This window comes from Natator depressus, chromosome 5 (genome assembly GCF_965152275.1).
Source record: "Natator depressus isolate rNatDep1 chromosome 5, rNatDep2.hap1, whole genome shotgun sequence".
NCBI classification, from domain to species: domain Eukaryota; kingdom Metazoa; phylum Chordata; order Testudines; family Cheloniidae; genus Natator; species Natator depressus.
Genome location: NC_134238.1, coordinates 97138909 through 97166903, shown reverse-complemented (window position 1 = coordinate 97166903; position 27995 = coordinate 97138909). Strand labels below are relative to the sequence as shown.

The 27995-nt window shown below is 37.0% G+C and overlaps 1 protein-coding gene across 7 annotated transcripts in view; it reads right to left on the bottom strand.

Annotated features, from left to right (window-relative positions):
- The window catches only part of TRPM3 (transient receptor potential cation channel subfamily M member 3), a 590787-nt gene that overhangs the window by 178431 nt on the left and 384361 nt on the right, over positions 1-27995 (bottom strand). For all 7 annotated transcript variants that reach the window (XM_074953258.1, XM_074953253.1, XM_074953257.1 and 4 more), the window contains exons 2-3: positions 5965-6044; positions 5006-5210 (exon numbers count right to left, since the gene is read on the bottom strand). In XM_074953258.1, coding sequence (XP_074809359.1) covers positions 5006-5210; positions 5965-6044 — 285 coding nt within the window. The remainder of the gene's footprint in view (positions 1-5005; positions 5211-5964; positions 6045-27995) is intronic.

Here is a 27995-nt window from a genome sequence, read left to right as displayed (position 1 = left end):
ATAACCTGCGCATGGTGGAAATTTTCATTTGTCTTTCTGTTAATTAAATACCTGACATCCTCACTGCTCTTCATCCCTCAAGATTTCATAGTTTTGTGATTACCACGGATCTGGATGATGTTACTCGATTCTGTTTTATCTTGCTGAATACCATCAATTCTTAGGCCTCAGAGCATGTTCTACAAGGTACAATGGCTCAAATCTTCTGAGTTTTATTCCAAATTCTTCCATTGACTATTGGTGTGATCTTCAACAAGTCAACTTAACCTTGCTGTTTTGCAATTTTATCCATTTTTAAAGCGGGTATAATATTTATCTATAACGGTTGCCACTAACACTCAGCATATGCAAAGAATTACCATACAGTGGTAAATGAGACACAACAGATTTTATCTGTACTTAGGAAATTAACTGGAGTAACTTTATGCTACACTTATATATTGCATTTGATGTGAGGGTAAGTGTTAAGTCTCCTGAAAATATGCAAGACCCCAAGGCTTGATATACATTTGTCTCTTTATCTAGGTCTTATTTTTGAAGGTTCTGGAGGCTGCTCATTTTTCTCACTTAATCGCTGGCAAAAATGGCCATCTGGTTTGTCTTGCAAAATGAGAGCCTTGCGGAAGCTAAATTCAGATGCACATTCGGGTACTGTATAGGTTTAATTCTTTTCATAATTAGAACCACAACAACTAAGCTTATGTACTTACCCAGCTCTCACACTACACTCTCCTGCCCACAGTGCTATGGCTGTCAGGCACTGTAAGGGTGGCCTTTAAGGGAGACACTTATCTCATTAGCTCTTTAGTTTATCATAAAAAAAAAACAGTCACCGTTACAGTTCTGCAGACCTGCTTTCATGGTTGTCACCTTAGTGTGGTCATTTGCATGTTGAGCTTTGTATCCTTTTATGTACAATAGCCTGTAAGAAGCTCAGCTATTCAGAGAAGCTACGATTTGAAGGCATTTTCCCTATCAGTAGACTTTCTGAATGTCTGGCGGCTTTATGGAAGCTTTTCATCCATTCAGAACTTGTTTGTTTTCTTTCCCTTCTGATATGATTTAATGACTTTGAATGGTTGGCAGGATGGAAATGTCTTCCTGGTTCTTCCTATTCTCTGGTACTGTTAAAATAAGTCCAGAGTTCCTCCAACAGCAGTTTTATAATAGAACACCAGCATGTCACAGATACTATTATCCATAATAATACGCACTCATTTTCCACACATATACTAAGTCAAAAGTTACCATTAGATGCTATAGTATTGGTGCTCTAGTGTTTGTTAAAATGTGATAACAGACTTCAATGGGAATTGCACATCTATACCTCAGAGCAGAATTTGGCCCACATACTTTGGACTGTAACCCTTAGAATTCTATATATGAAAATCATCTCTGTATTCTCTTTTTTAGTATTCCAGTCCAGTACTGTAAGATTTCTCTTGATGGAGCAGCAGTTATACATAGAGGAGGTTAAATCAATATAAAAATCAGCCTGAATTTTCACCCATCCACTGAAATGAACACTAACTTTGACTAACAGATTAGATTTCTTTTCTTTTAGTGACCCCTCCATAGTTCGTCCAAACTATCCTTCGATTGCTTTGGGATGTGGTGGCAGGATTGCTGGGCTCCAATACTGACTGTTTCAAATTTAGCATTGCTTTCAAGCTTCCCTTGAGTTCTATCCCATAGTGAATGGTGTCCCCCTAGGAACTTCTGATTACATAAAACGCTTTCCCTCTCCCTCAGGCTTAATATCTCACATCAGAAAGGAGTGAGAGGTTCCAAAAGCACTTTATTTATTCTAGTTCATTTATTCTATGGTAAAACAGGGTGGCCCCAAATTTAAAAGCAGAGAAACAGTGATGCCTGCCCGATAGTTACAGAGAATGACCAAAGATAAAGAGAGTCGGTTGCTATTTGGGGATTCTGAGGGAGGAAGCTCTCAAAACGTTCAGAAGTTTATGTAAAATGTAAACAAGCACCTTACGAACGGTTAATGTTAGCCCCTCACTAATCATGATTGGAGAACAGAAGAAGTGGATGTAACTTCCTGCTTCCCATTACATTTCCTTGGAAATAATCTTTCTACTTTACAACTGATGAGTACAATTTTTTGTTCCTTGCCATATTTTACAGTGCTGTCCTTGAATTGCACAGGTTTGGTGAGAAGCGTCTTGCTTCCACTGAATGTGATATACAGCACTGTGAAATGGGTGGCTTGATTTATTCCCTTTAGATAAATCCTATTTCATTTTACTAAACTAGACATATTTGTACACTCTTTTCTGTTAGAGTGAATGAGAGTTGATTCGCTTTATCAATTTTCAGGTGCCACTGAATAGGCATTAGGTGATCGTTAGACCCTCAGGGAAACACTAATTTTCTAGCTGCTTCTATATCTACTCATCATGGGTGACACTGTGTTCTGATACTTCACAGAATTACTACCTCAGAAACAGATACAGGTGGAGATTTTCAAAGGCACAAATCGCAGTTACTTGCCTAACTCCCACTGACTTTCAAACCTTCAAATCCTTTGTAATCCTCCCACATGTTGATTTACTGACTCTGACAGGCATGCTGTCCAATACATAAGAGAAATAAAATATATTTAAAGTTTACCAAACATGCCAGACAGTGACAGACTGCAATTTACCAGGATTCTAACAATGTTATGAATTAGCCAGGAACTGTGGGAGATGACTGTCAAAGAGAGGGAAAAAGAGGAGGAAGCAAGAATTAATTGAGAATAAAGAAGTTATAGTTAGAGCTGTCAAGCAATTAAAAAAATTAATCACGATAATATCTGTTAATATTTAAATATTTTTGGATGTTTTCCACATTTTCAAATGTATTGATTTCAACTATAACTCAGAATACAAAGTATACAGCGATCACTTTATATTTATTTTTGATTACAAATATTTGCACTGTAAAAAAATAAAAGAAATAGTATTTTTCAATTCACCTAATACAATTACTGTAGTGCAATCTCCTTATCATGAAAGTTGAACTTACAAATGGAGAATTATGTACAGAAAATAACTGCATTCAAAAATAAAACAATGTAAAACTTTATTAGAGCCTACAAGTCTACTCAGTCCTACTTCTTGTTCAGCCAATCAAATTTGTTTACATTTGCAGGAGATAATACTGCCCGCTTCTTGTTTACGTCACCTGAAAGTGAGAACAGGCATTCGCATGGCATGGTTGTAGCTGGCATTGCAAGACATTTACATGCCAGATGCACTTAAGATTCACATGTCCCTTCATGCTTCAACCACCCTTCCAGAGGACATACGTCCATGCTGATTACGGGTTCTGCTCAATGACAATCGAAAGCAGTGCGGACCAATGCATGTTCATTTTCATTATCTGAGTCAGATGCCACCAGCAGAAGGTTGATTTTCTTTTTTGGTGGTTAGGGTTCTGTAGTTTCTGCATTGGAGTGTTGCTCTTTTAAGACTACTGAAAGCATGCTCCACACCTCGTCCCTCTCAGATTTTGGAAGGCACTTCAGATTCTTAAACCGTGGGTCGAATACTGTAGCTATCTTTAGAAATCTCACATTGGTACCTTCTTTGCGTTTTGTCAAATCTGCAGTGAAAGTGTTTTTAAAACGAACAACATGTGTTGGGTCATCATCCAAGACTGCTATAACATGAAATATATGGAAGAATGCAGGTAAAACAGAGCAGAGGACATACAATTCTCCCCCAAGGAGTTCAGTCACAAATTTAATTAATCGTTTTTTTTTTTTTAAAGAGCATCATCAGCATGGAAGCATGTCCTCTGGAATGGTGGCTGAAGCATGAAGGAGCATATGAACGTTTAGCATATCTGGCATGTAAATACCTTACAATGCTGGCTTCAAAAGTGCCATGCAAATGCCTGTTCTCACTTTCTGGTGACATTGTAAATAAGAAGAGGGCAGCATTCTCTCCTGTAAATGTAAACAAACTTGTTTGTCTTAGCCATTGGCTGAACAAGTAGGACTGAGGGGACTTGTAGGCACTGAAGTTTTATATTGTTTTGTTTTTGAGTGCAGTTAGGTAACAAAAAAAATGTACATTTGTAAGTTGCGCTTTCACAACAAAGAGATTGCACTACAGTATTCGTATGAGGTGAACTGAAAAATACTATTTCTTTTATCATTTTTACAGTGCAAATATGTATAATAGAAAATAATATACACTTTGATTTCAATTACAACACAGAATACAATATATATGAAAATGTAGAAGAACATCCAAAATATTTAATAAATTTCAATTGGTATTCTATTGTTTAACAGTACAATTAAAACTGCGATCAATCGCGATTAAGTTTTTTGATTTAATCGCGTGAGTTAACCGCGACAAAGGGAACTAGGAATTCAAGACATTTACTAATGTACCTGTAAACACACCTGAACAACTGGTGTTGCACTGGCAGAATAGGTACTGCCAGAGGATATGCACATAATTTCTGGAAGATACAGCCAAGCACAGGATAAAGAATTAGATGTAGCCCCACTCCCAATCTGAATAACACTATAGAAAAAACAGCTTTGTTACCCCGGGACACTGGTCTACTTCACTATTCACCTCCCCATGAAAAATATCCATAGAACTTTAGGTGTGAATTGGAAGAAACCATATAGCATATACTATAACTTTCCCTGAAATATTAACTGACTTGCCCTTAATCACTCTGTATGTCAGCGTCAGGAACCTAATCCAGATAGTCCAGACATCCTGTCCCTTACTCTAATAACTCAATGATAGTGCCTCTATCATCATAACCAGTAGGCCCTTTCCTGTAGCATTGTATCTTTTGTAGTTGATTTTAAGTTATAGTCCAACTATCTTCTTCCTTCCATGACCCATGAAACCTAGAAAAAGTATGGCTTTACAGCAAGTAGAACTGTTAAATGAATTAAGTAAGAAGGAAGATACTGTATGAATGCCTTTTGTGGTTAGTAGCATTAGTTAGTATACTAAGAAAGGGTTTTGATTACCATGGCTTTATTGGAGTGACCCCCTCCTTGAAACTCAATGGTTCCAAAGGCATCAGTTGGGCTGAGCTGAGTGTGCTTGCTGATGGACCACTTCTCTGACTGGTGGTCATTTCGAGTGAGTCTGCTTTCATTTTTCTCATTCTGAATAATGGAGATACTTGGAGTCAGTCCAACATGTTGACCTATTAGACGCCCACAGCAACACCTATGGCAGTAAGGAAAAATTAGTTGCATTTATTGGCCTAAAAATGCATCAGACTATGTTTAAAGAAACTTCTTGTATGCATTGCAAAGTCTTAGAAAGTCACTTTCAGGCTGAAGTGATTTTACAGAGTTGTCAGAAGTCCTGTCTTGTAGCAAATACATTGACATGTCTAGGAAACAGACCATTACAATATAGATATGACTTTTTTTGACTTGTGATTCTCCTTTGTGATGTCATTTTTGTGTAAAACTAAATAAAAAAGTGCTTTGTTCTAAATATAAAAAAAAGCAAAGATTCCCACCTCCCCCAATACATTCTATACATTCCCACAGACTACATTAAGCTAAATAAAACATTTTCACATGGACATCAACATATTTTAGTCACACATGAAGCTCATGTCTATCAGTCCCTTACAATACTAGCTGCTGTGTCTCTAATATAGAGTACAAATATTCAGGGGACTGGAATACATCACCAAGAAGATGAATAAGTTACAAATGAAACACTGATATAAATTCAGGTTTTGTTTTTCAATTGACACTTTCTGGGGTGTATAAAGTATTGGTGCCATGCCTCATGGAAATCCATCTCGAAGGGTTCCAAAATACAAGCCAGTCTTTGTATAGAATACTCAGAGAGTTGGAAAAAATTATCATCTACGCAGTTGTTTTCTTGTAACTATATAGTTTCATTTTCATAGTATGTAGCAATACAATACCATACAATCTGTAGCATATAGCAATACAATTACCTATGGGGGTCTTTGGTGCTGGGTATGATATGAACACATTCTCTCTTGTAAAATGCTCTCTCTATCCATGATTTCTGAGCCTGAAAAAGAGAGGGTAAAAAATCCCATAAACTTTATTTGTTCATTAAATACAATTTCAAGCATAAATGAAGAGATAACTCAAACATGGAGAGAATCTTTAATTATTGACCTTGCAAACATGCTGTATCAGTAAACATTTTCCATCAGAATTTGGGTGCAATTCAAGAGCATAGCAATAAAAAGTTCAATATACGTAAATTTATAATATGTTCATGTTTATTGGCCAGATAAATTTAATACTTGTGCCTACATTCACATGACAGCAACCATGAAAGCAAAACAAATTAAAACAAATAATTGATCAAAGTTTTCTAGGTGGTAAGAAAACAACATGTCCTCAATTTAGAAACAATTTTTTAAAGTACTCTGTTACGTTAACTAATGTGGCTATGTTGGATGTATAGTAAAATTTTTAGACATTAACCCCCCCCTCACTAAAATATAAATTAATGGCAATCCACTATTAATCCGCTGCAACATTTTGTAGAAACTGCAGTTAAACAGCATATCGCAATGTCACTTAAAGTGTCTTGGAGGAAAGAGCACATACAAAGCAGAAAATGATACATGTGAAACAAGGGAAGCTTTGAAATATAAAAAGAACATGAGTACTTGTGGCACCTTAGAGACTAACAAATTTATTAGAGCATATATATATATATATACAGATAAGTTGGAAGTTACCATACAAACTGTAGGAGGCTAATTAGTTAAGATGAACTATTATCAGCAGGAGAAAAAAACTCTCACAGTTTGTATGGTAACTTCCAACTTATCTGTGTGTGTGTGTGTGTGTATATATATATATAAATAAATAAATAAATAATTGTGTGTGTGTATGTATATCATATATATCTATCTTACTATATGTTCCATTCTATGCATCCAATGAAGTGAGCTGTAGCAATAAAGTTGTTAGTCTCTAAGGTGCCACAAGTACTCCTGTTCTTTTTGCAGATACAGACTAACACGGCTGCTACTCTGAAACTTGAAATATAAAGGGACAGATCTTTATATGGTATAAATTAATGTAGCCCCATCAAATTAAATTAAGCTATGCTGCTTTATACTATCTGAGCCTATAGCCACAAATGTACTCAGTAATGCAAAAGATTTTCTCTCAGTATGATCTTATTTCCAGACAAGAATGAAGAGGTGTGGTGGTTTGTTTTTTGAACAAAAGAGAAACCTATCTTCAGAGTTTCTAAACTCCTTTTAATTATCTGGGTAGTTCTTGATGAATCAAGTGAGTGAGTGTCCTGGTAAATTACCCAGTGGATTCCTGCAGATAGAACGTAATTATTTCCATTTAATATTCAGGTGATTGAAGGAAAATCTCAAAGTATTCAGCACAAACAGGTACATCTTATAAAGTATATGCAAAGAATAAAATAGTATTTTTACAGTTACACAACAGAAACAGGGATATTGTTAATACTAATCACAAACAGGTGAAAGAGAGCAATGAATTATGAAACATACTATACCAAGTGGGTGAAGTTTAAGGAACATGAAGTGAGTTTCAGACAAATTTAAGCAATGTGATAATGCCTATATAAAAGAGTGGGAAAAAAAAGAAAATCTGCCTTTAGGAAATGAAGTGTGACATAGATAGGATGAGAGACATCATCATTGCTTGATATTCCACTTACTGTCAACCTTCTTGCAACACAAAATATCTGCAACTTATTTTTGATCCCTGAGGCCCACGTTTCTTGGATGTGTGCAAATCAGTTTAATCAGAGAAAATCCTTCAGACTACATGAATTTTCACATGTGCAGACTTTAAAAACAATGTTACATCTTTGCAATGGTGTAAAATCACCTCAGCTAAGCTTTTAAATAAAAACTGTTCTCTGCATTTTTCCACTCGGAACTGATTCCTTGTTCTTAATCATTGACTATTTAGCTGAGGGAGTTACACATTTTACTCTTGTTATTTTTAGTTTGAAACCAATCTACCAGATTACACTTTTACAAAAGTCAGGATTTTACATTACGGAAGGAGGCATCATAAAGAGTAGAAGGCATTCCAAGTGACTACCACTAGCCAGGATTCAGAGAGGCTTTAAGGAACTCTAGATGGAGCCATGGTAGACACTCTTTTCCCCCTGGGTGGAAAAAAGGGCTGCTAGGATATGGAGCCCTGGGGCAAGGTGTGCATATTAAATATACAGAGAAAAAGTATAATAGAGATCCTGGAAGTCCAGGAAAAGTGTACAATTTTTAATAGACTTTATTCTCTCTCTCTCTCTGTTATGAATTCTGGTAGCTACTTGAAAGGCTCTGAAACACAATCAAAATAACTACGTAAAATGCATAGGAACCATATTTTTGCATGCCGTACTATCCTGTTAGTCAATATTAAATTGGCCAATTTTCAGTTTAGTAATTTAATGGACTTTTCACACGTAATGAGCCATTTCCTTATTAGCCAACTAGGCTTTTAATGCATTTTAAAGTGAACTTTTTCTAAAAAAAAAACTTCAATTGAATATTTACCTACAGTGAATACTTGTAGCCATTGAAATCCAAAGAATATACAACTTGGGACAATGAGAAAGGAACTTCAAAATTTTGGGGCAGGACATTGTTTTGTTTTATTAAAACATTACAATTACAAAGCCACACTTATTATTCAGGTATCACTTTGTACTATTGCCTTAGAAAAGTATTTGTCAATATAAGTAGAAGCGGATTTATGAATCACTTTTTTGTTATACATGTTAACATTTCTCAAAGTAAGGGAAATTCAGTCACGCTAAGTTTACTTATTTATTTTAACATTTAAGTAAGTGCCTGGCACATCTATCGTCTTTCTGGAAAGCATAAAATAGCTGTTACATGCCACATTTCTGGATGACTTCCTAAGTAATTTCCTAGTACAAAACACCTCCACAAAGTTCTACCTCAGTAACATGGCAGGGCTCCCTAGAACTTTGCCTTTTTCATATACTTCTGAAATTTTATGGAAATCCACAAAAACAATTTAAAGCAGACTTTGGAGAATTCACTCATTAAAAATATGCCCAAAGTACCTTCTTTAAAGATAGTTCAGGAACTGAATTGATCTAAACAACAAAAAATCAAATAGAAAATGAACAAAAGAGACTTCATAGAACAATACTTCGTTATTTTTTTAATAAGTTGGGAGGCACATATTTAAAAAAGGTTTAAATAGCAGGCAAAATTTTATGTATTAGAAATTACAGTATTTATTTGCCAATTCGTAACTCCAATTGAGATTTTGAAGACAAAAGAAAAATGAGATATGTTAAACATAATAATATGCCCTTGAGTTTCTCTGTTTGTTTTACATTAAAAAACAAAGAATGTTTGGAAAATTGTTAAAAAAGCAAATTAAAATAAAAGCTTGTTTTCACTCCATCAGAAGAAAGATTTCTACCTTTTAGGTCTTAAAAGATCTATTACCCTGCCTGCCAAATATTATGGTTTATCTTTTCATAATTCACTGTCACCTTCCATCCCAAAAAGACAACATCCAATTGTATTGCACTGAACCAAGAACTTCCTGAGATAGATAATTTGCAATAAAAATAGTATATCTATATTCATTCATTCTCAGAAATGAAAAAGGATAATAAAATTACTTGCAACATGGTCTTCACCATAGAGTCAAAGGCAGAGATAAGTGACTAGAGGAACTTTAATATTGTTATGCAAGTCAGATATGAACAGTTTATAAACTTTACATGAATTATGATGTGCTATATGAATTAATAAAATAGCAAACGATACAGCTTGTCTTTGCTTTTCATTATACCACAAACACGGTCTCTTGGTGCTAATTAGCAAACCAAAAATTAATTCAATGGGTTCAATTAATAAATTACCTTTCATCTTTTATCCTCAGACTTAGTTTGCTTTTAGTTTAGTTCCTTGGAGTCAATATTACTCTCTTATAAAAAAAATAAAAAAACTCCCAAAACTAACAACAACAAAACAGATCAAGGCTGGTGTGTATATATATTAATATATATAGTATATATATTTTTTTACCTGAGCATCAAACTTGGGTGGTGTCTAAGGCAGTCCCAGAGCATATTATGTTGTCCACGTTTCACTGCTGCTGGTCATTCTGCTAATAATGCACTCATGACTGCCCACTAAGCAAGGCATTCACTCCATTCTGACCCAAGAGATGTTAAAGTAAGCAATGAACTTGCGCCCATTAGCTACTTGGAATGTGCTGCTGTGGGATTAGCCTCATTAAGAGTTCTATAGACATTCATCCGCAGCCCAGAAACACTGCTTGATTTGAACATCTAATCTGACGCCAAAAGAAAAACAAATCCTCCGAGAGCTTGGATTTAACTGGCACAAGCCCTGACAGGCTCTTTTTTAAATTGTATTTTATTTTCAGAAAGGCGGCTTGTGAAAGTGTGATTCTGAAAGTTGAACTCAGGAAAACAAATCCTTCAAAAGAAACAGTGTACTAAACTGGAAACTGACCACACAAGAGATATTGTTAATCTCTAAAGAATGAAACTAGAATATATATTAGCCAACAGCTAAGAATCTACATAAAATGTAAATATATTAAAATTAATCAACAATGGCATTTATCCAAGGAACCTAGGTTTTGCAACAGTTTCTTGCTCAACTGTCACAAATTTATCATTCCATAAACCTGAATGTTTGAATTTCAAACACAGGGACAGCTGCGGTATGCTTGTGTTAGTTAAAAGTCAGTGACTTATATTTGACTTGGGTGACTACAAATTTGAGGATCAAAACATGATTCCAATGATCTGGCATTAAGGCAGAAGGAGAACTTTATAAACCATCATTTTACATTTGAATATTTCAGAAAGAAAGCAATTATACATTTAGAATGGGTGACTAGTTTTGAGAAATAAATAAGAATGAGCCCAAACCTCAACCCAAATTTAAACTTTTTATTTAGATTTTTTAAAGTTTGGATGAGTTTCTCTCCCTCCACACACAGACACACACACTATTCTTGTCCCAGATAGACCTTCCAAACTTACTAAACTCTACTAGGGTCTGGTAATCTCTGGAAGGTTGGGTGACACCTGAAATTTCTCACAAAGTGTTATAGTATCCAGAGGCCTCCGATGGACAAAGTGAGCACTACATTCTGGGGTTACTGTTACCAGGGGAATCTCTATTGCATATAAGATTTGACGAGAGGACCTAGCCAGAGTGAAATAGACTGTGTGGAACATGGAGAGATCTTTTCAGTGTGATACCAACACAGGTGAGGGCCTATGGAGAATAGGGGGCCAGTGTCAGGAAAACAGCTGTCGAATGAGAGCCTGTTGGGGGTTAAAGAGTGAGGTTTAAGAATCAGAAAAGGAGTAAGATGATTTGGAGATTTAAAGAGAGGGATTTGATTTGGCTAAGAGGAAAAAGGGAAAAAAGACTGGAACAAAGAAGTGAGAGGGACAAGACAGACATCAGAAGATTTGGATGACTGCATAAGCATCCAAACTTCACTTTGAAATGGAACACATGCTTAAATACTTTGCTGGATCAGAGTCAGAATGCTCATCAAGACGTCGAAAGACCAAGCTCCAAACTTTCATTGGGGTCCTTTTGACCTCAGTGCCCAGGCTGCATTTACCACAGACTTGCCCTGTCTTCACTCCCCAATCCGCTCTGCATTGTTTTCTAATTTAGGCCCAGGTTCCAGCCAGGCACTGTAAGCACATGTAGTCCTGTTGATTTCATAGGGCTACTCATGTTTTAAACGTTGCTGGATCTAGGCCTTTGTTTGTAAACGTCTTGGGGCAGAAGTCATATTTTGGGAGGTGAATATCACACCTTTGGGTAGTGACAGAAATAATAAACCATCAGTATAAACTACAATATGCATTAACTACTCCTGATGTCAACCTGTGACGTGGGGAATTTTTCACAAGATGTTGCATTGGAAAGTTTCTGCAGATGCCACTGATTCAACAGAGAACAGCAGCTCTATCTGTGGGAGCTCTTATGGAGATGCTTTAACATTATCACATCATGAGGTCATAAACTACCAGTACTGTTGCTGTTCCTATAATATGAATAGTAATAAAGAGAACAGTCCATAAATTCACAGCAGAGAGACCTATTTTCTTTGTTTTATATTGTGTAAATTACACAATGGAATAGCACTCTATTCTCTCGATCAATGCTTTTTAAAAGGCTGACACTGCTCATTTAGAAACCTACAGCATAAATGCTATTAGAATTTAAAACCCAGCTCACCGTTAATGAAGTGAAATTGGTACTCCTAAAATCAGGAACAGTAATGAGCTGAATATCAATTTCTCAAGGGAGATGACAATGATTATTAAAAACAGTCAGCAGCAGAAATCTCTCAGGACAATAAGTTCCATTAGAAGGTAACCTACTAGGTACCAATGATGTTTAACTGCTGATCTAAGAATTGGAAGTTCAGACTAGCTCAAATAATTAACATGGAACCCATAAGCAGCACTATTAAAGAGGATTATTTCTGGTAAATTCAGCTTTGCTGGTAAAACCAATGGGGAGACAGCCTTAGCTCAAAGTGTGACAACCTCACTAATCTCCCCTGGACAATGCTAACAAAAACCTTCAGCAGGGCAGAAGCAGTGCTGAAAAAGAAGTGTCATCTGCTCTACAGTGGGCTAATGCAGCTGGTCAAACACCAGAATATTTCTAAAGTAAATAACTTTGCATGTTTAAAAAATGGGTCAGATATTTACAAGTGAGATTTTCAAAAGCAACTAAGTGACTTGGGAACACCAGTCTCATCGAAAGCCAATGAGATTGGTGATCCGAAGTCACTAAGCATATGTCTACACTGCAATGCAAGCTGTAGAATCTGAGTTAGCAGACCCCAGGTTTGTTAATGTACAGCTTGAGTGTCTACATTCATTTGTAACCCCAGGTTATGAATTGTTGAAGCCTGGGTCCCAACTTGGGGATCCAACATCTGCACTGCATTACGCAGGCCTGAGTCATTGGACTGGACCAATCTCCCAGACTTCCTAGAGCCTTTCCAAAGTGTGGCAGCTCTAGCCTTTTGTTCTTGGTACAGTGTGGAAAAATTTGACTGTCCAGAGGGCAAAGAGAGCCTGTGGGATTCTGGAATACTTTTGATGGACTCCTATAGCACAAGTCCAGTGGGGCATGTATACACTCCAAAGCACTAGGCTTGAACTCTAGATCCCGTCTTGACTCAGACTCAGAACCTTGACCCCGTGGGGTCCTGTGACCCGGAGTCCAAACCCTGGGTTAGTACAATGTGTGTGTAGATGGGAGGGGGATTAGGCTTGAGTGTGAGTTCGAACCTTGGTAGTATAGACATATCCTTAGATGCTTTTGAAAACCCCACTCAGCATGAATAAGAACAGTATTTGCAGTTAGGTTAGCTCAGGCAAAATTACAAACTATAGCAATTCAGATGTTTCAGGGAATAAGTTTATCACTAGTTGTAGTCAGGGTAAATTTCTCTTTCCCCATTGCACAATTAAGTGCATTATGATGTGTTTGTGTCTTCCCTGAAACATTGGGCATTGGCTACTGTTGGAGACAGGATATTTCACTAACTGGAACATTAGTCTGCCCCAAAATGACTATTGCAATATTCCTCTGACTTTTACGGGACACTTGTTACTGGCAGTCCTATAGAGGCCAAGACATTAAACCTGCACTTACTGTAGCTTGCTTTCTGTACTCTGTTCCTTTTCTATGTGATACCATGAAAACTTTATCATCGGAGTTGTTCCAAGAACAATCTTCAATTGTCATGAAAATCAAGCTGTATTCAGCACACAGTAGGAGGGCAAAAATGTGGCCATTTATCATCGCAAGTTTCCCAAAGTAACTTTTACATTGCATTTGGAAGAAATGTAGTAATATAAGAAGAATCTGAAAAAATATATTTTCTTCAACAGTTTGCAATTGTAAACACCACCATATCCCACAGAGTTCTTGTCACAAAGTAATGGAAAAATATTACAGCTTTAATTATTGGTGCCATGTAATACTACTTAGTATTTTTATTGTCCATTGTATTTTTGAAGTATTATACAAATATGAACTAATTAGTCCTCAGCATCCCTGTGACTTAGTATTATTAGCCCCATTTTACAGAAGAGTAAATGGAGGCAGAGTGATTAAGGGCATGTCTACACTGCAATTAAAAACGTGTGCTGGAGTCTGTCAGCTGACTTGAACTCGCAGGGCTCAGGCCAAGGAGCTGTTTAATTGTGGTGTAGATGTTTGGGCTTGGGCTGGAGCCTGGGATCCAAAGGGGGGTGGGGGAGAGGTCCCAGAGCCCGGGGCCCAAACATCTACACCGCAATTAAACAGCTCCTTGGCCCGAGCCCCGTGAGCCAGAGTCAGCTGACACATGCCAGCCGCAGATGTTGAATTACAGTGTAGACATACCCTATGAGACCTGCCGTGTGTGTGTGTGTGAGAGTGTGTGTGTGTGAGAGAGAGAGAGAGAGAGAGAGAGAGGTGGGGTGGGGTGGGGAGCGCGCAGGCAGGCATGTACCAAGGTCCTAGAATTGGTGCAGAGGCCTGGTGTCCCATGGACACCCTCCCTCCACCAGGATCTATAGGATTTGGGGGCAAACAAGCAGTTCAGTCCCTGTGGCGATCAACTGATGGGATGAAGTGGAGGAAATGCAAAGAAATCCTCATAACATTTCTTTCCCTTAACTCCTTCCTGTGTTTTGCCACATGGATGGAACCCCATGTGGTAAGCTCCAGCCTCTCTCTCACCTGAGGTTTTCTTCCTTCCATTCTCTCCCATGCACCTAGGGTCTGCTCCCAGCCCCGGGGTGTATCTCACTTGAAAGCACCTCAAACCCCACCAAAACTAGAGGTAGTCTGATACTGCCTCTCCCAACATTCTCTGCAGCTGTTGCTGCTGACTCTTCACTGTGCATGGAGACAGGCTGTAGACAGACTGAGGAAAGGAGTAGCCAGTTGCAGGCAGAAAGAGCAGATAGCCATGCTGTTGCAAAGCATTTTCGGTAATGGCTTCTAGTGGCAGGAGGAGTAGAAAAACCTGGTTTCCTGACAGTTCTGCCTGATGATCTAGAAGATGGCCCTGGTGTTCTGTGGGTCTGCAGAGAGGTTCCCCCACACAGTGTGGGATAATTGTTAATTCTACTTTCACTTGGAAATTTGCACCAAGCTGAAACCGAAGGTAAACCTCAAAATACCTGCCACTCAAACTCAAAAGCGTCACCATGCTAACACCAAGTGAACTCAAAACTAGTGGATTTTATACCTCCAATAATCACATTCTGTTTGCCCAACTTGTGCTTGCAGTTTCAAATGCAAAGGATGACCCTCTGAATTCTCTGGCCATGTGCAATACAATACATAACAGATGCTCCAAACATACAATATTCTTCTTCACAACCTAAGGAATTATGTTGACATGCAACTGCTGCATTCCATCCTACAGGTGGCTGCATTTCACAGAAGAAAGACTAACATATGTACAAGTGTATTCTACCAGTTTGTTTATCTTATAAAATATGTTCCAAGCTTTTGGGATGAAATGTGTTCTATGATTTATTATTATTTATTACTTTGCATATCACCAAGTACATAGGCATGGTTCAAATTTTTGTCTATTGATATTGAAAACACCATTGGTTTTAAATAGCATAGAAAGGATTTCTACTTCTTGCTAAACCTATCATCCATCCTGAGATTAGTATAGTGCCCGCAACTGAGAGATTTGGAGAGAAGAGTTTCGGAGCTCTTTGTCCACATACAGTAAATTAAGAATATTCTAGCAATAGGAAAAATGTAAGACTATCTTCTATTTGTATGTAGCATGATCTGATATATGGGTAGTGTTACGGTACTAAGAGAACAATTCCAATTCATTTTACTAATGGGGGCAAGTTGCAAGCACATAGTTCAAGCAGCATAAAAGTAAAAATATCTACATAACCATCTAGTACGATGAAGGAATAAAGTATTAAGATTAAACATTATGGAAATATTTTAGTTTCATATTCATTTTTCTTCGTTTTCAAAGAGAAGCTTAATGATGTGGCCTGATTGCTAACAAGAAAACAAAGCCATCACCATACGTTTTCTGTGAGATATGCAGGACTAATTTGACATTACTTGGGGTATTGCAGGTTATTAGACACAGATTTGAACTGCTCGCTAAAGTCACTCATTTTTGCCTTAATGTGTGACTTGGCACATTAATGGGCCTTCACTGCAGAAATAGCAGTAGAGAGATTTCTACAAGAGAAGGAAACTACAGAAAGATATTGCAGAAAAGGTTTCTAGATCAAATGCTCCAAGATTTTACAGACTAGGCTATGACTAACAAATTCATGAGAAATCAAATTACACTAGAAACTAAAAGCTTAAAACAGCTCTCAAAGTTGATAATCCCAGAAATAATTCCCCCCATTTTCCTTTTATTTATTAAAAAAAGACCCATACATTTATTTTTAAAGGCCTTTTGTTAACCATCTTAAATCAGAATTACTATTTATTGAAATTTTCTTAATCCAGAGTATAAGATTTACAGCTATGTCCAGGCGTTAAGGGTCCATTGCTTTTGGGGATGGTTACTACAGAAATGGGGTGTGATCGCAAAAGGGAATTTGTAAGGCAATGAAGCTCAGGCTTACAATGGAAACCCGAGGTTGACCAGGAGACACTTATGTCACAAAATAACTTTAGCTTTGATGCAAAAATAAAAAAAAAAAATCTGAGGGCCAAATTTTCAGCACTCTTAAATTCCACCCACAAAATTCATGAACATGTCCTCTTTCTGCAGGTAAATCTGCCATCTGATTCCTGGACAATGTATTACCCCCACTGCAACAGCCGGCCAGTAGACAGCTCCACAATTTTGAGAACAGTAGGTAGGTACAGACTGAGGTCAGAAGATCTGGTTGGAAATTTTCCAACAAACCCAAAGTATCTCATAAAAACAGTTTGGGTTTGATGAAATTTTGTCCAACCACAGGATGGTTTCCAGTGGAAACCTTCTTGGTTCCCTGCCAGCTCACCTGGCAGGCTGCTGGGGACTCTGGGTTTCCACAGTCTGCAGTTCAGGGTACTGTCCAGGCCCACAGCAGCCCCACCACGTGGACTGTCAAGGGGTCAGGGATCCTGGATTTCCAGGGTCTGTGGTCCCATGGCAGACCTACGATGCAACGGCTTCCAATGTTTCCAGGCTCCCTACTGCAGAGTTGGGAACCTGAAAGCCCCAGCACGAGCCAAGGCTCTGAGAATCTAGGCTCCCGGGACAGCACAAATGAAATGACCTTTTATCTGAGTGGCACTTGCAACAAAAATCATGTGTACAGTGAGCCAAATGTATTATATTAGCAAAAATATTAATGGTAGAAAGGTTAGGCAAAGTATAAAGGATACAGTATATAGGACACTACTAAGGGCATACAGTACTATTAAATGCTGTATTACGTTAGAGAAAATTAGGAACACAGTGCTAAAATCACATGGGTATAACTAGGAAGTGTCTCAACAAACGGGGTCAGAAATGGACATTTTGACACAGACTATGGCTGCCTCTGAGCAGGTGTGCAAATTGGCTGGGCGGGACAGGCTTTCAGCCTGTTGAGCACCCATGCAGGGGGCACCCATTAACCCAGCGCTTGTGCTGTCCTTGTGCAAGGTCAGGGGGGCATGGAGGAGGACCATGACCTTATCCCTCATCCCCTTCATGTTTTCACCTTTCCCGGACTGCCATTGACATAGGGAGAAGTTGCATATTCAAAAAGAAATTGTAAGCACCACTCTTCAGTGCACCCCAGCACTGCAGCAGAAGACAATCTGCTGGCACGCGTGCTCCACAGTCAGAATGCCTCCAGTGGAATGGTGCTACTCCACAGCCACTCCTGCCAAGTCAATGGCTCTTACAGCCATAACGGACACCTTTTCTTTTGCAATGTTGATCATTGTCTATTTTGGGTAGGCTTGGGAATGAGCTGAGATACTTGAACTCTTATCTCCATTGCACATTTATGACACTATACAAATAAAATAAAATAAATAATAAATGCACCAATTCCTACGTTCTTCTCCTATACTCATCCCCAGTTACTGCTTGTATGATACGAAGTAATAGAAAACGTCCACCATGAGAAAAATCTGAAGCTCTGACAGACCTATGCCCAACAAATTCTTATATTTTTGGCAGACCAATCTATTTTTCACTTTTCCTCCGAAAGTGCCTGTGGCAGAGTTACCCTTCAAAAATATCCTTTAGAATAGTGGTTTTCAACCTGTGGCCCAAGGACTCCTTGGGATCTGCAGACTATATCTAAGATTTCAAAAGGGGTCTACACCTCCAGTCGAAATTTTTTAGGGTCTGCAAATGAAAAAAGGTTGAAAACCACTGCTTTAGAAGGAATACTGTCATATAACACCCAGCATGCAGATCTAAAAATGTATTCCTAAAAACAAGCTCTTAGAAACAGATTTTTAGAGAAGAACATCAGCTAGATTTATTAAACAAAGTTTAGAATCTCTCCTCCTCCCTAAGAACTATGACATTACTAATAATCATTTTTATGTAATTAGAAACAATTTAGTACTATGGTAAAAGACATATTTGCTATTGATTGCCCATTTGTATACATATTCGATCATGCCACTGATTTGAAGAGTAATCTGTAGTTACTATTATGATTTATTTGGGACCAGATTTTCAAAAGTACGTGGTGGCCACAATTGAGACTGGATTTTCAGAAGTGATCAGCTCCCACATAGACATATGTGAAGTAATCAGATTTCTGAAGTGATCAGAACCCAACATTCTTCACTGTTCTCAGTAGAAACTAAAAAAATCTGGCCACTTAATTTTAGGTGCCTAAATGGGAGCTGAGCTCTTTTGAAAATCTGGCCCTTGTATTAAGAGTAAAGCCTAAGAACCCAAATCAGGATCAAAGCAGCATTGTGCTAAATGATACACAAACAAAAGAAAGGACAGTCTTCTATCTCACAGAGCTCACAATGTAGACATATGATGAGATGCACGAAACAGACAAATGTGGAGAAAGGGGGATGAAGAATGAGGTAACAGTAAGACAAGCATGCTTTGCATCATAAAGCAATAGTCTTAGTTTGCCACCTGCCTAGCCATTGTTATTCAATAGATTTCATACAGATTCAATCAATCGTCTATTACCAGGGTTCATACCCAACTGACATATTATAATACAAAAATTACAGATCTTTAAACTTCAAAGAAAAATAAAACGTAATGTTATAAAACAGAATATATGGTTTTGGAGGGAAGATCTACTGTAGCTTTAATTCACTCTCAAATGCTGAAGCCATTTATAAATAGCTCTAGCAGCTATCTACCGTTTTTTTGGCATTAGCAAATCATCAGCCTAATATTCACGCTGGGGCCATTCATTATTTTTGTTCCCGTTTGTGTTAAGAGTAAAGGAATATCAATGGTTTTTATCATCACTTTAAATATTTTAAATGTAATTCACACAAACAAAAAGCAAACTCAAAATTCATGTGAAAGGTCTATTTTAACACCCTAAATTCAAACAAAGTAGAGTTAAGGCTGATAAACCTCCATTTTATCCCTCCACATTTTGATTATTAGTCCAGGGGTCACAGAGCTGTGGACAATTTGAAATATCACCACTACTGCCTTTCTTAAGTATATCAAAGACTGCCCTTATTCTGTTTTGCAAATACACAAGGTTTTGACACCTTTATTATATGGTGCATACAACAAAAGCATGATAAGGAAAAATCATTATGACATTTCTTGAAGAGTTACTGTGAATGAAGTAAGCCATGTTTAAAATTTAATATATTTACCCAAAATATGTTATATCTTGTGCTAACATAAATGAACATAATGCTGCAGTGATTGCTCAAGCCAGATTTCAATAAATGTTCTCGTGAGCAGAAACATATCTTGTAAATGTTGGCAGAAAACTAAAGAAGCATCACATATATTGTCAAAGTGAGCCATGATATATGAAGCAGAACCATATAAATTCACTAAAATGGTGGACTTAAGATGTATCCTGGAAAGAACAAACCCTAACTCTGGCACCAATACAGGAAAGCACTTTAGCATATAATTAACTCTAAGCATATGCTTAAATCTATTCTTATTCACAAAAACCCACCATCATGTGTTTAATTCCTGTTGACTTCAGTGGGGTTTAAACACTTTGCTGAACAGGGATGGATTTATGCAGGTGATTAAAGTTAAGCACAATCACAAGTGCTTTCTGAATCAAAGTGCATGAAAGCAAACAAAGTTGAAGGAGATCTTTAGAAACCAGAAGAGGCTTTATACAGACAATAGGCTAGTCATGCTACAATAGGAAGAGATGGAAGACTAACTAGATTTAGGAGGAATGGTTAGTGGTACTACTTTTCTCTTACAATGAACAGATTAGGCTGTAATGGAATACATACATTTTAATAACATCTAATTTTTTTAATATATAATTTGCAAAAGAAAAAATATCACTTTTGGGCGAGAATCTGCAGACCAAGTTTCTGCCTGGTGCACTTTTTTAAAAGTGTTGTAGTAAATGCAAAACAAGTGAGATTTAGAGTCAAACTGTGGTGACAACCACAACTAACAGCATGACTACTGAATTCCTCTGGATAGTACAGGTTTTAAAAATCAACCTCTAAAAAATCATCTCTTGCTAGTGGCTTACTTCATTCACAGTAACTCTTCAAGAAATGTCATAATGATTTTTCCTTATCATGCTTTTGTTGTATGAACCATATAATAAAGGCGTCAAAACCTTGTGTATTTGCAAAACAGAATAAGGGCAGTCTTTGATATACTTAGGAAAGGCAGTAGTGGTGATATTTCAAATTGTCCACAGCTCTGTGACCCCTGGACTAATAATCAAAATGTGGAGGGATAAAATGGAGGTTTATCAGCCTTAACTCTACTTTGTTTGAATTTAGGGTGTTAAAATAGACCTTTCACATGAATTTTGAGTTTGCTTTTTGTTTGTGTGAATTACATTTAAAATATTTTTGCCTAGCTGCGAACAAAATAGATGAAGAAATGTATAGAGAATATGAACATTAATTAGAATGGAGGAGTAATTTCCAACTGTTCAGATGAAACTTGATTTGGATTTTGAGAATAATACAAACTGCTTTTATACACTTTCCTTATGCTTTGCAGGTACAGTATTGTCATGTGGGAAGCATGCCTAATTGTGTAGTGATCCAAGTGCCACATTTAATACTGTTGTGGTTCAGCAATTCTGTGTTTGTAAATGGTGTACACAATGTCTTAATTAGAACTTACACTGAATCTGTGCCTTTCTATTTTTAGATTCTTTTTTTTCAAATTAATAATTAGGGCATTATGTAATTCAGATGTTCTTGGAATTGGTCCAGATAAAAACATATTTCTGCAAGCACCTTCTCTCCTCCCCCCGCTTAACCATCACTACATAAATTCATCTTTTGAATATTAGTAGCGTATTTATAAATTAGTATTTTTTCCTGTTTGATTTGAATTCTATTTCATGCTTATGTCTGTCAGGATAAGATGCAAAAGAGATTTACAATGGGGAGGAGGGTTGTTCCTGCTGCCAGGGAATATACAGTTATAAAATATTTCATTGACTGACTATTGGTTAGAATCATAATCACATCCTGGGAGCCTGAAATTGAAATCTGTTTTCTTACTGAATATTTTCCATCCAGTGTATGTGTTGAGTTATTTATTACGTATGGTTGTTTACTATTACTTTGTTCCTCCTGGCAATGATACATTAATGTATTAATTCTGTCTTTCAAAAATCTTCATTTATCCATCTATTTCACATACATTTTAAAAATTACATTGACTTTGACAAAAGGTGCTTCATAAATGTCAGAAAGAAAAGGGTCAGAATTTGAAATCCAAAAAGCTTAACAGTGTTCCCTTAAAGAGAGGAATTTTCCATTGGGAAAACCACAGTACTGTAGCTTACTTAAATTTACATGTACATATACCATATCTTTTACATTTTAGAAGAGTGCATGTATCCTTAAACCATTAAGCCTTTTTGCATCCTTTCCCTTTTAGGCAAAAAGTTGTGACAGAAGTGTGACTCTCATCGCACATGTTTTTATTTAATATAATTTTAATAATTTTGCTAATATTTGCAAACAAGATTTCATTACTCTATTCCCCATTTGCTCTTCTATGCTAGGTCCCAATTCAGGAAAGCACTTAAGCACATGCTTAATTCCAATTGAAGTTAATGGGACCTAAGCAGATGTTTAAAGTTGAGCCTGCTTTCTTGAATTAGGGCCTTATTCTGGAGTGAAATAACTTTTAATATAAAAATAGACAAATTATGAGTTCATAAATAAAAGATTATAACTTTACAGTAGCATCAAAGCAGAAGGGGAAATTTGGAGACAACAAAGTCATTAAAACACATAGCAAGAGAAATAAAAATAAAGCCACTTGAAAAATAAATAGCCATTCTCATTTGCCCTCATTTGATCCAGAATGAAAGTTTCAATTCACAGGTACTGAATGAAAAATTGATGACTATTATATTGACCATGAGACCTTTAAACCAATGACATGTTCAGTTATATGAACATGGAAAACTGTTGACGCTCAAACAATAAAATGGTATGAAATAAAACTAATGTAAAATGTTAATGTTACTATCTTGTGTTAGCAGTACCATTCTGAAATCTCAATTTATATGCAATTTTATGTATTAACATTTAAAAAAATCAGCCAGACTCTCAGCTATATATACTGAAAAAAGAGAATCTATTTAATTTTTTGGCTTCTCTTGTATATTTTTATTTTAAGGATTCAGCTTTACACAGTAATAGCTATATGAATAAGATCTGTGTTGACTAACCTAGTGAAGTCCCTCTTTCAGCTCACATGGTAGACTTTGCTTATTTTTACTTTTTGAATTAATACTAGATTTACAAGTTAACAGAATCTACGCTACCATCAATGTACACAGGTAGCCATCAATAAGGCTCAGACCCTGCAAGCTGGTCTGCCTGGGTGACCCTCTGCCCCTTATGGAGGCCACTGACTTCAGAGGGTCTGCCTGACTGGAGCAGCTTGTAGGATTGAGGCCTAACACTGGAAATATCTGTGGCAGAATAGTCACATGTGCTTTCATGTCTTAGAGCTATATGCTCCTATGTTCTATGAGTCAATACAGGACAAAAGACTGAAGCTAGAGCTGGCCAAGATTTTTTTAACTGTATTTTTATTTTTTTTTATATAAAATATAAACATAACAAAGCAAAACATATATAAATACATGCACAAGATGTAAATACTATATAAATAACAAAATCCAATGTCATTATTCGTAAAACCTGGATCAGAACAGAACAAACCCTGAACCCATAGAGATCATGTAGAGCATCAATTATTAAAGTGACTACATAGATGTGTAAACATAACCTCTGAGTATCAGGGACTAATAGATACTAAACTGCAAAAGCATGCAATAGTTGCATGTGTGAGTGTAAGACAGCTCACTAAGCCAGTCTGTGTATGAGACAGGAACTGCAGATTTCTATTTTCTCAACTTTGGCCACTTCTTAATGTTAACTGAGAATACTAACTAATCCAGCACCCCTAAAACACACAAGCTTGCAGAAGGAAAGATAGCAACACTTAAAATTTGAGAGAGCATGGAATACAGTGTTCCAGAACACATGCCTTTTTGGACAGATATGGAAGATGTGTGAAAGGTTGGCATGTGGCTGTTTAGATCTCCAACATTCACTGTGTGTTTCCAATCTAGCCTCAAAAACAAATGTTCTGGAGTCCAGTAATACCTGTTCAATATCTTGTTCTGGAAGAAATCGCAAGGATAAAGAACTTGAAGTATCTTTCACATTAAGCCAGATATCTTCCCAGGTTTCTGTTGTGACAGTGAGGGCTAAGTTCTTCCCATTTCCTTTTGAGATTCAGATGTAAAGGATAATGGGAAAGCATTAAGCCCCCTATAAGTAATTCCTACAAAGTGACCTTTTGTTTCCTTATTTCTTAGCATGTTGGTCTAAAGGTGACAGAGTCGAAACAAACCAAGTGTCCGCTATCCTTGCATGAATCCTTGAGCATGACTGCTGAAAGAAGAAACTGTGAAGACAGTGGTAGCTGATATTTGTTACACATGTAATCGAAGCAGGTCAGTTTATGATCTTGCATTATATCTTTAATTTTTGTTAATCTTTTTTCTATCCAAATGGTCTTAAACATGGAGTTGGCCTTGATCCTGAGATACAGGTATGCCATAGTAGTACGAGAAGAGAATTAGTAAGATAGGATGCTGTAATCGTCTGAAGTGGTCAAGAATCCTTGAATGAAATGTTTTTTGGTTGAAAATGGCAGTTGCTGAAACCAAAATTTCTCACAGGAAAGAGTAATTAACATTTTTTTTAAACTTAAAAACAAAAAAGGAAAACAGTTCTGAATTTTTTTCCAGACTTTTGGTTCATGAATATTTTCAAGATAGACTTTCTGTCCCTGTTTGGGACGGGAAATATTTTTTAAATCTCAAAAATTTACAGGGGATGTGAATAACCATTTCCCAACCAGCTCTACTGAACTGGCCTGTTTCACTAAGGCTATATCTACACAAGTTAGGGGTGTGATTCCGTGTCAGAGGGCACATACTTGTGCTAGCTCTCATCAAGCTAGTGAGAGTGTAAATAGCAGTGTAACCATGGTAGCACTGTGGAAGAGAATAATACCTCTGTGGTATGGCTTCATATCAGTGTAAACTCCTGAAATGAAATAATTCAAAACATCTATGATACGGGGTGATGGAGAGAACCAGATTAGAAGGTGTAAACTGGAAACTTGAGTGAATTAGAGGAAACTCTAGAGAGGTCTAAAATACATCAATAAAAATATTGCAAATTGAGACTGCCTTAGACAACAATAGTTTGTCACACAGTGGTAACATACTCATTGGGTGATTTGCAAGACCACTATAAACTTGGAGTTTATAGGAGAAAGGACTAAAGGAGAATTCAAACCCAGGGAAGGGCAAGCGTCAAGTGGCAAGGGTTCCACCCAAGGATGGCAGGTCCCGAGCTCTGTTCTGAGTGGCACCTTGTCGCCAGCCAATCTGCTCACTTATAGGAATCTGCTGACTGGCTCTGGGCACTTTGAGAGGGTAAGGGTTGGGGGGTGCCATGTGCTGCGGTGGGTGGCCTTTTTACCATGTAGAGGCCTGCAGTGGTATAAACTGGTCCAATAGAAGATATTACCTCACTCACTCTACCTCTCTCTAATATCCTGGAACTGACAAGGCTGCAACAACACTGCATACAGTCATGTCTGTCCTTCGCTCCACCTGCGTTTGCAGCATCATGATAACTGAGCTGAAAGCTGATGGCTTTGCAAAGATCTATAGATAAATAACACACAAACTTTCACTTGGATGGCAACCCACTGACCCAAATCAGTCAGTTGACCACTTTCTGAAACGGTGTACCTATTTAGTAAGGAAGTGTATATGCCTGTGAATGTGTTTTAAAGACTGTCACAGAATTACGGTGGATCTTTGTTTTCTAACAGGTCTCAAACGAGACTGCTGCCAAGTAGTCTTAACATAGAATAAATCACTGTGGTTAAAGATTACAGATCATTCTAGGTGTAGACAGACAAAAGTGTGCCAGCTTTTTGAACTGCACCTAGTCTGTACAATCTGTCATAAATGTAGGAGTTTGTTAGACATTAGAAGTGTTAGCCAAATCCTGGGGCTAATATCATTCAATGGGAAACAGATAATAATAAGGGTTGACTACTATAGATCTATCAGGAAGAATAGATCAAAATTTTCTTGTGAACCAGTTTGCGATTGTTTTTCCTCTGGTGTGTTAACAATACAGGACTACAGGAGCTGATAACTAATTGGCACGAGTGAGGCCCTATTCTGAGGGACTCAGTCAAAAATCTAATCAAAGTTACCTTCCCAAGATAGAAAATAACACTTATACTCAATTACTATTGTGGTTATGGGATATGATTCTGAAAAGCTGAATGGTTGTATTGACCAATTTTCTAGTTAGTTTTAGCCAAATCTTAGTCCAATACCATTTTTGCCTTCTTATATCCTATATCATTAGCTTGTATTAAGGATATTGAATAAAGCTCTATAAAACCAAATTCATCTGGAGTCCTTTTACTTTAGTTAAGCAACCAAAATTAAAAGAACCCTAAAAAGTTGGTATGGGTAATCAGTTATGCAGTTGCTTAACTAAGGTTCATTTTATACCCTATCTTTCTTGCACTAGACTTTAAACAAAGTCTTTGGAGATCTTTGCACTCTAAGTAAATTGAAGTTTCCCATGTGACAGATGGTTATGAAAAGGAATTAACCATACACTGCTTATTACAACTTCTGGATAAAGTGAATATAAATGCGATAGAAACATGAAAAGCAACCCAAGAGATCAAAGCGGTATGAATGGAGGTCATTCATAGTAGGGGTATTTAAGCAGTTTTAATTTACTTTCTTGTTTTGACTTGAGTTTCTAATACTGATTTTAATTGCATTTTTAAAAATATGTAATTTTGAATACGCTAGGTGTAAGAATTTAGCTATGGAAAACAAAGTTGGTACTTAAAAGGCTTGGGCCTTTTCTGATTTTTGTTTGGTTTAAATCTTGTGGAATTTGATTATACGGTGCATTCCAGCTACCTGCCACAGCAGGCTCCTGTATCAGGACTTGCTGATTATTACTTATGCATTGTTTCAATATGATTTCTTGAAGGATTTCATTTAATACAGATTAATACTTTTAATAAACTGTGGTTAATTGAAGCCTCTGAGCTTCGTTAAGTACTGTTCAGTGAAGTGGATTAGTTGGTTTAATTTGTTGCTCTCTCACAGAAAATAAAGGTTGAACAAAGTAATTACTTTTCCTCAATGGGTTACTAAGGGGTGACATTACTATAGTGCTCATGGCTTCAATATTTCCAGCAATTTTCTATTTTACAGTTGTTCATATGTTTCAATAAACTTTGATACTAAGCTGTCACTAATGGCATCCCCAACAGGTTTAGCTTTTAAATAGAACACCTGAATACCAGGAATACCTTGCTAATTATATGATTAATAATTGTGCTCAAGGTATTGTTCACTCTCATCAGAAAGTATTTTTAACAATTTTTAAAGTTGTCTGCACATAATTTAAAAATAAGTTTAAAAATGGTAATTTTGCTGTAGGTAGGATGCTATATTACTGTATGTTACAGAAGCCTAGGCCAAGATTTCATTTCTCACTCATTAAACCCTGCTGTAATAGTCATACATTTAGATTACCTAAAGGTCACGTGCAAGAAAACAAAATGTTCTGCCTCATTGCTGCATAAAGTCTACTAATATTCTTAAGGGAAAGAATTTAAGATTCAATCTAAAAAAAAAATAGTACAGGGAGACTATCTGCCCCCCTCCCCGACCCTTTCTCTGTGACTGACAACTGGTACAAACTTTGAGGATTCTTCTATTTTTCCCCCCACATAAAAAGAGCAATCATATTCTTTATCAGGCTTATGTTAGATAAAAGGAAAATACCAACAAAAATGAATTTAAGTGTCCAAGAGAAACCACTATCTTTTCTATACAGGCTGCAGTAGTTCAGTAACAAAACAGAAGCTGTGTCTGCACACAGGAAGAACTCCTACCAAACTCAAAAGTGCAGTACCGAGAAACCACAGGCATCTCTCTCTCTCTCACAGACAGATTCCTTTTTTACATAAAGCATTAGTTATACCACTAAAAGTTTATTAAAGGGCAATTCTCTCCCTGCAGGCAATGGAATTGTGGTTCTGCTGTGCAGGTGTATCTGTGCCTGCTGTATACTGTGAAGATGTAGTCTGCATTATCGTATCTGCAGCAATGCAGTGGGGTGGATACATAGTGGGCTGGGAGTGTGCATTGGGAATCCTCAATGAATAGGAT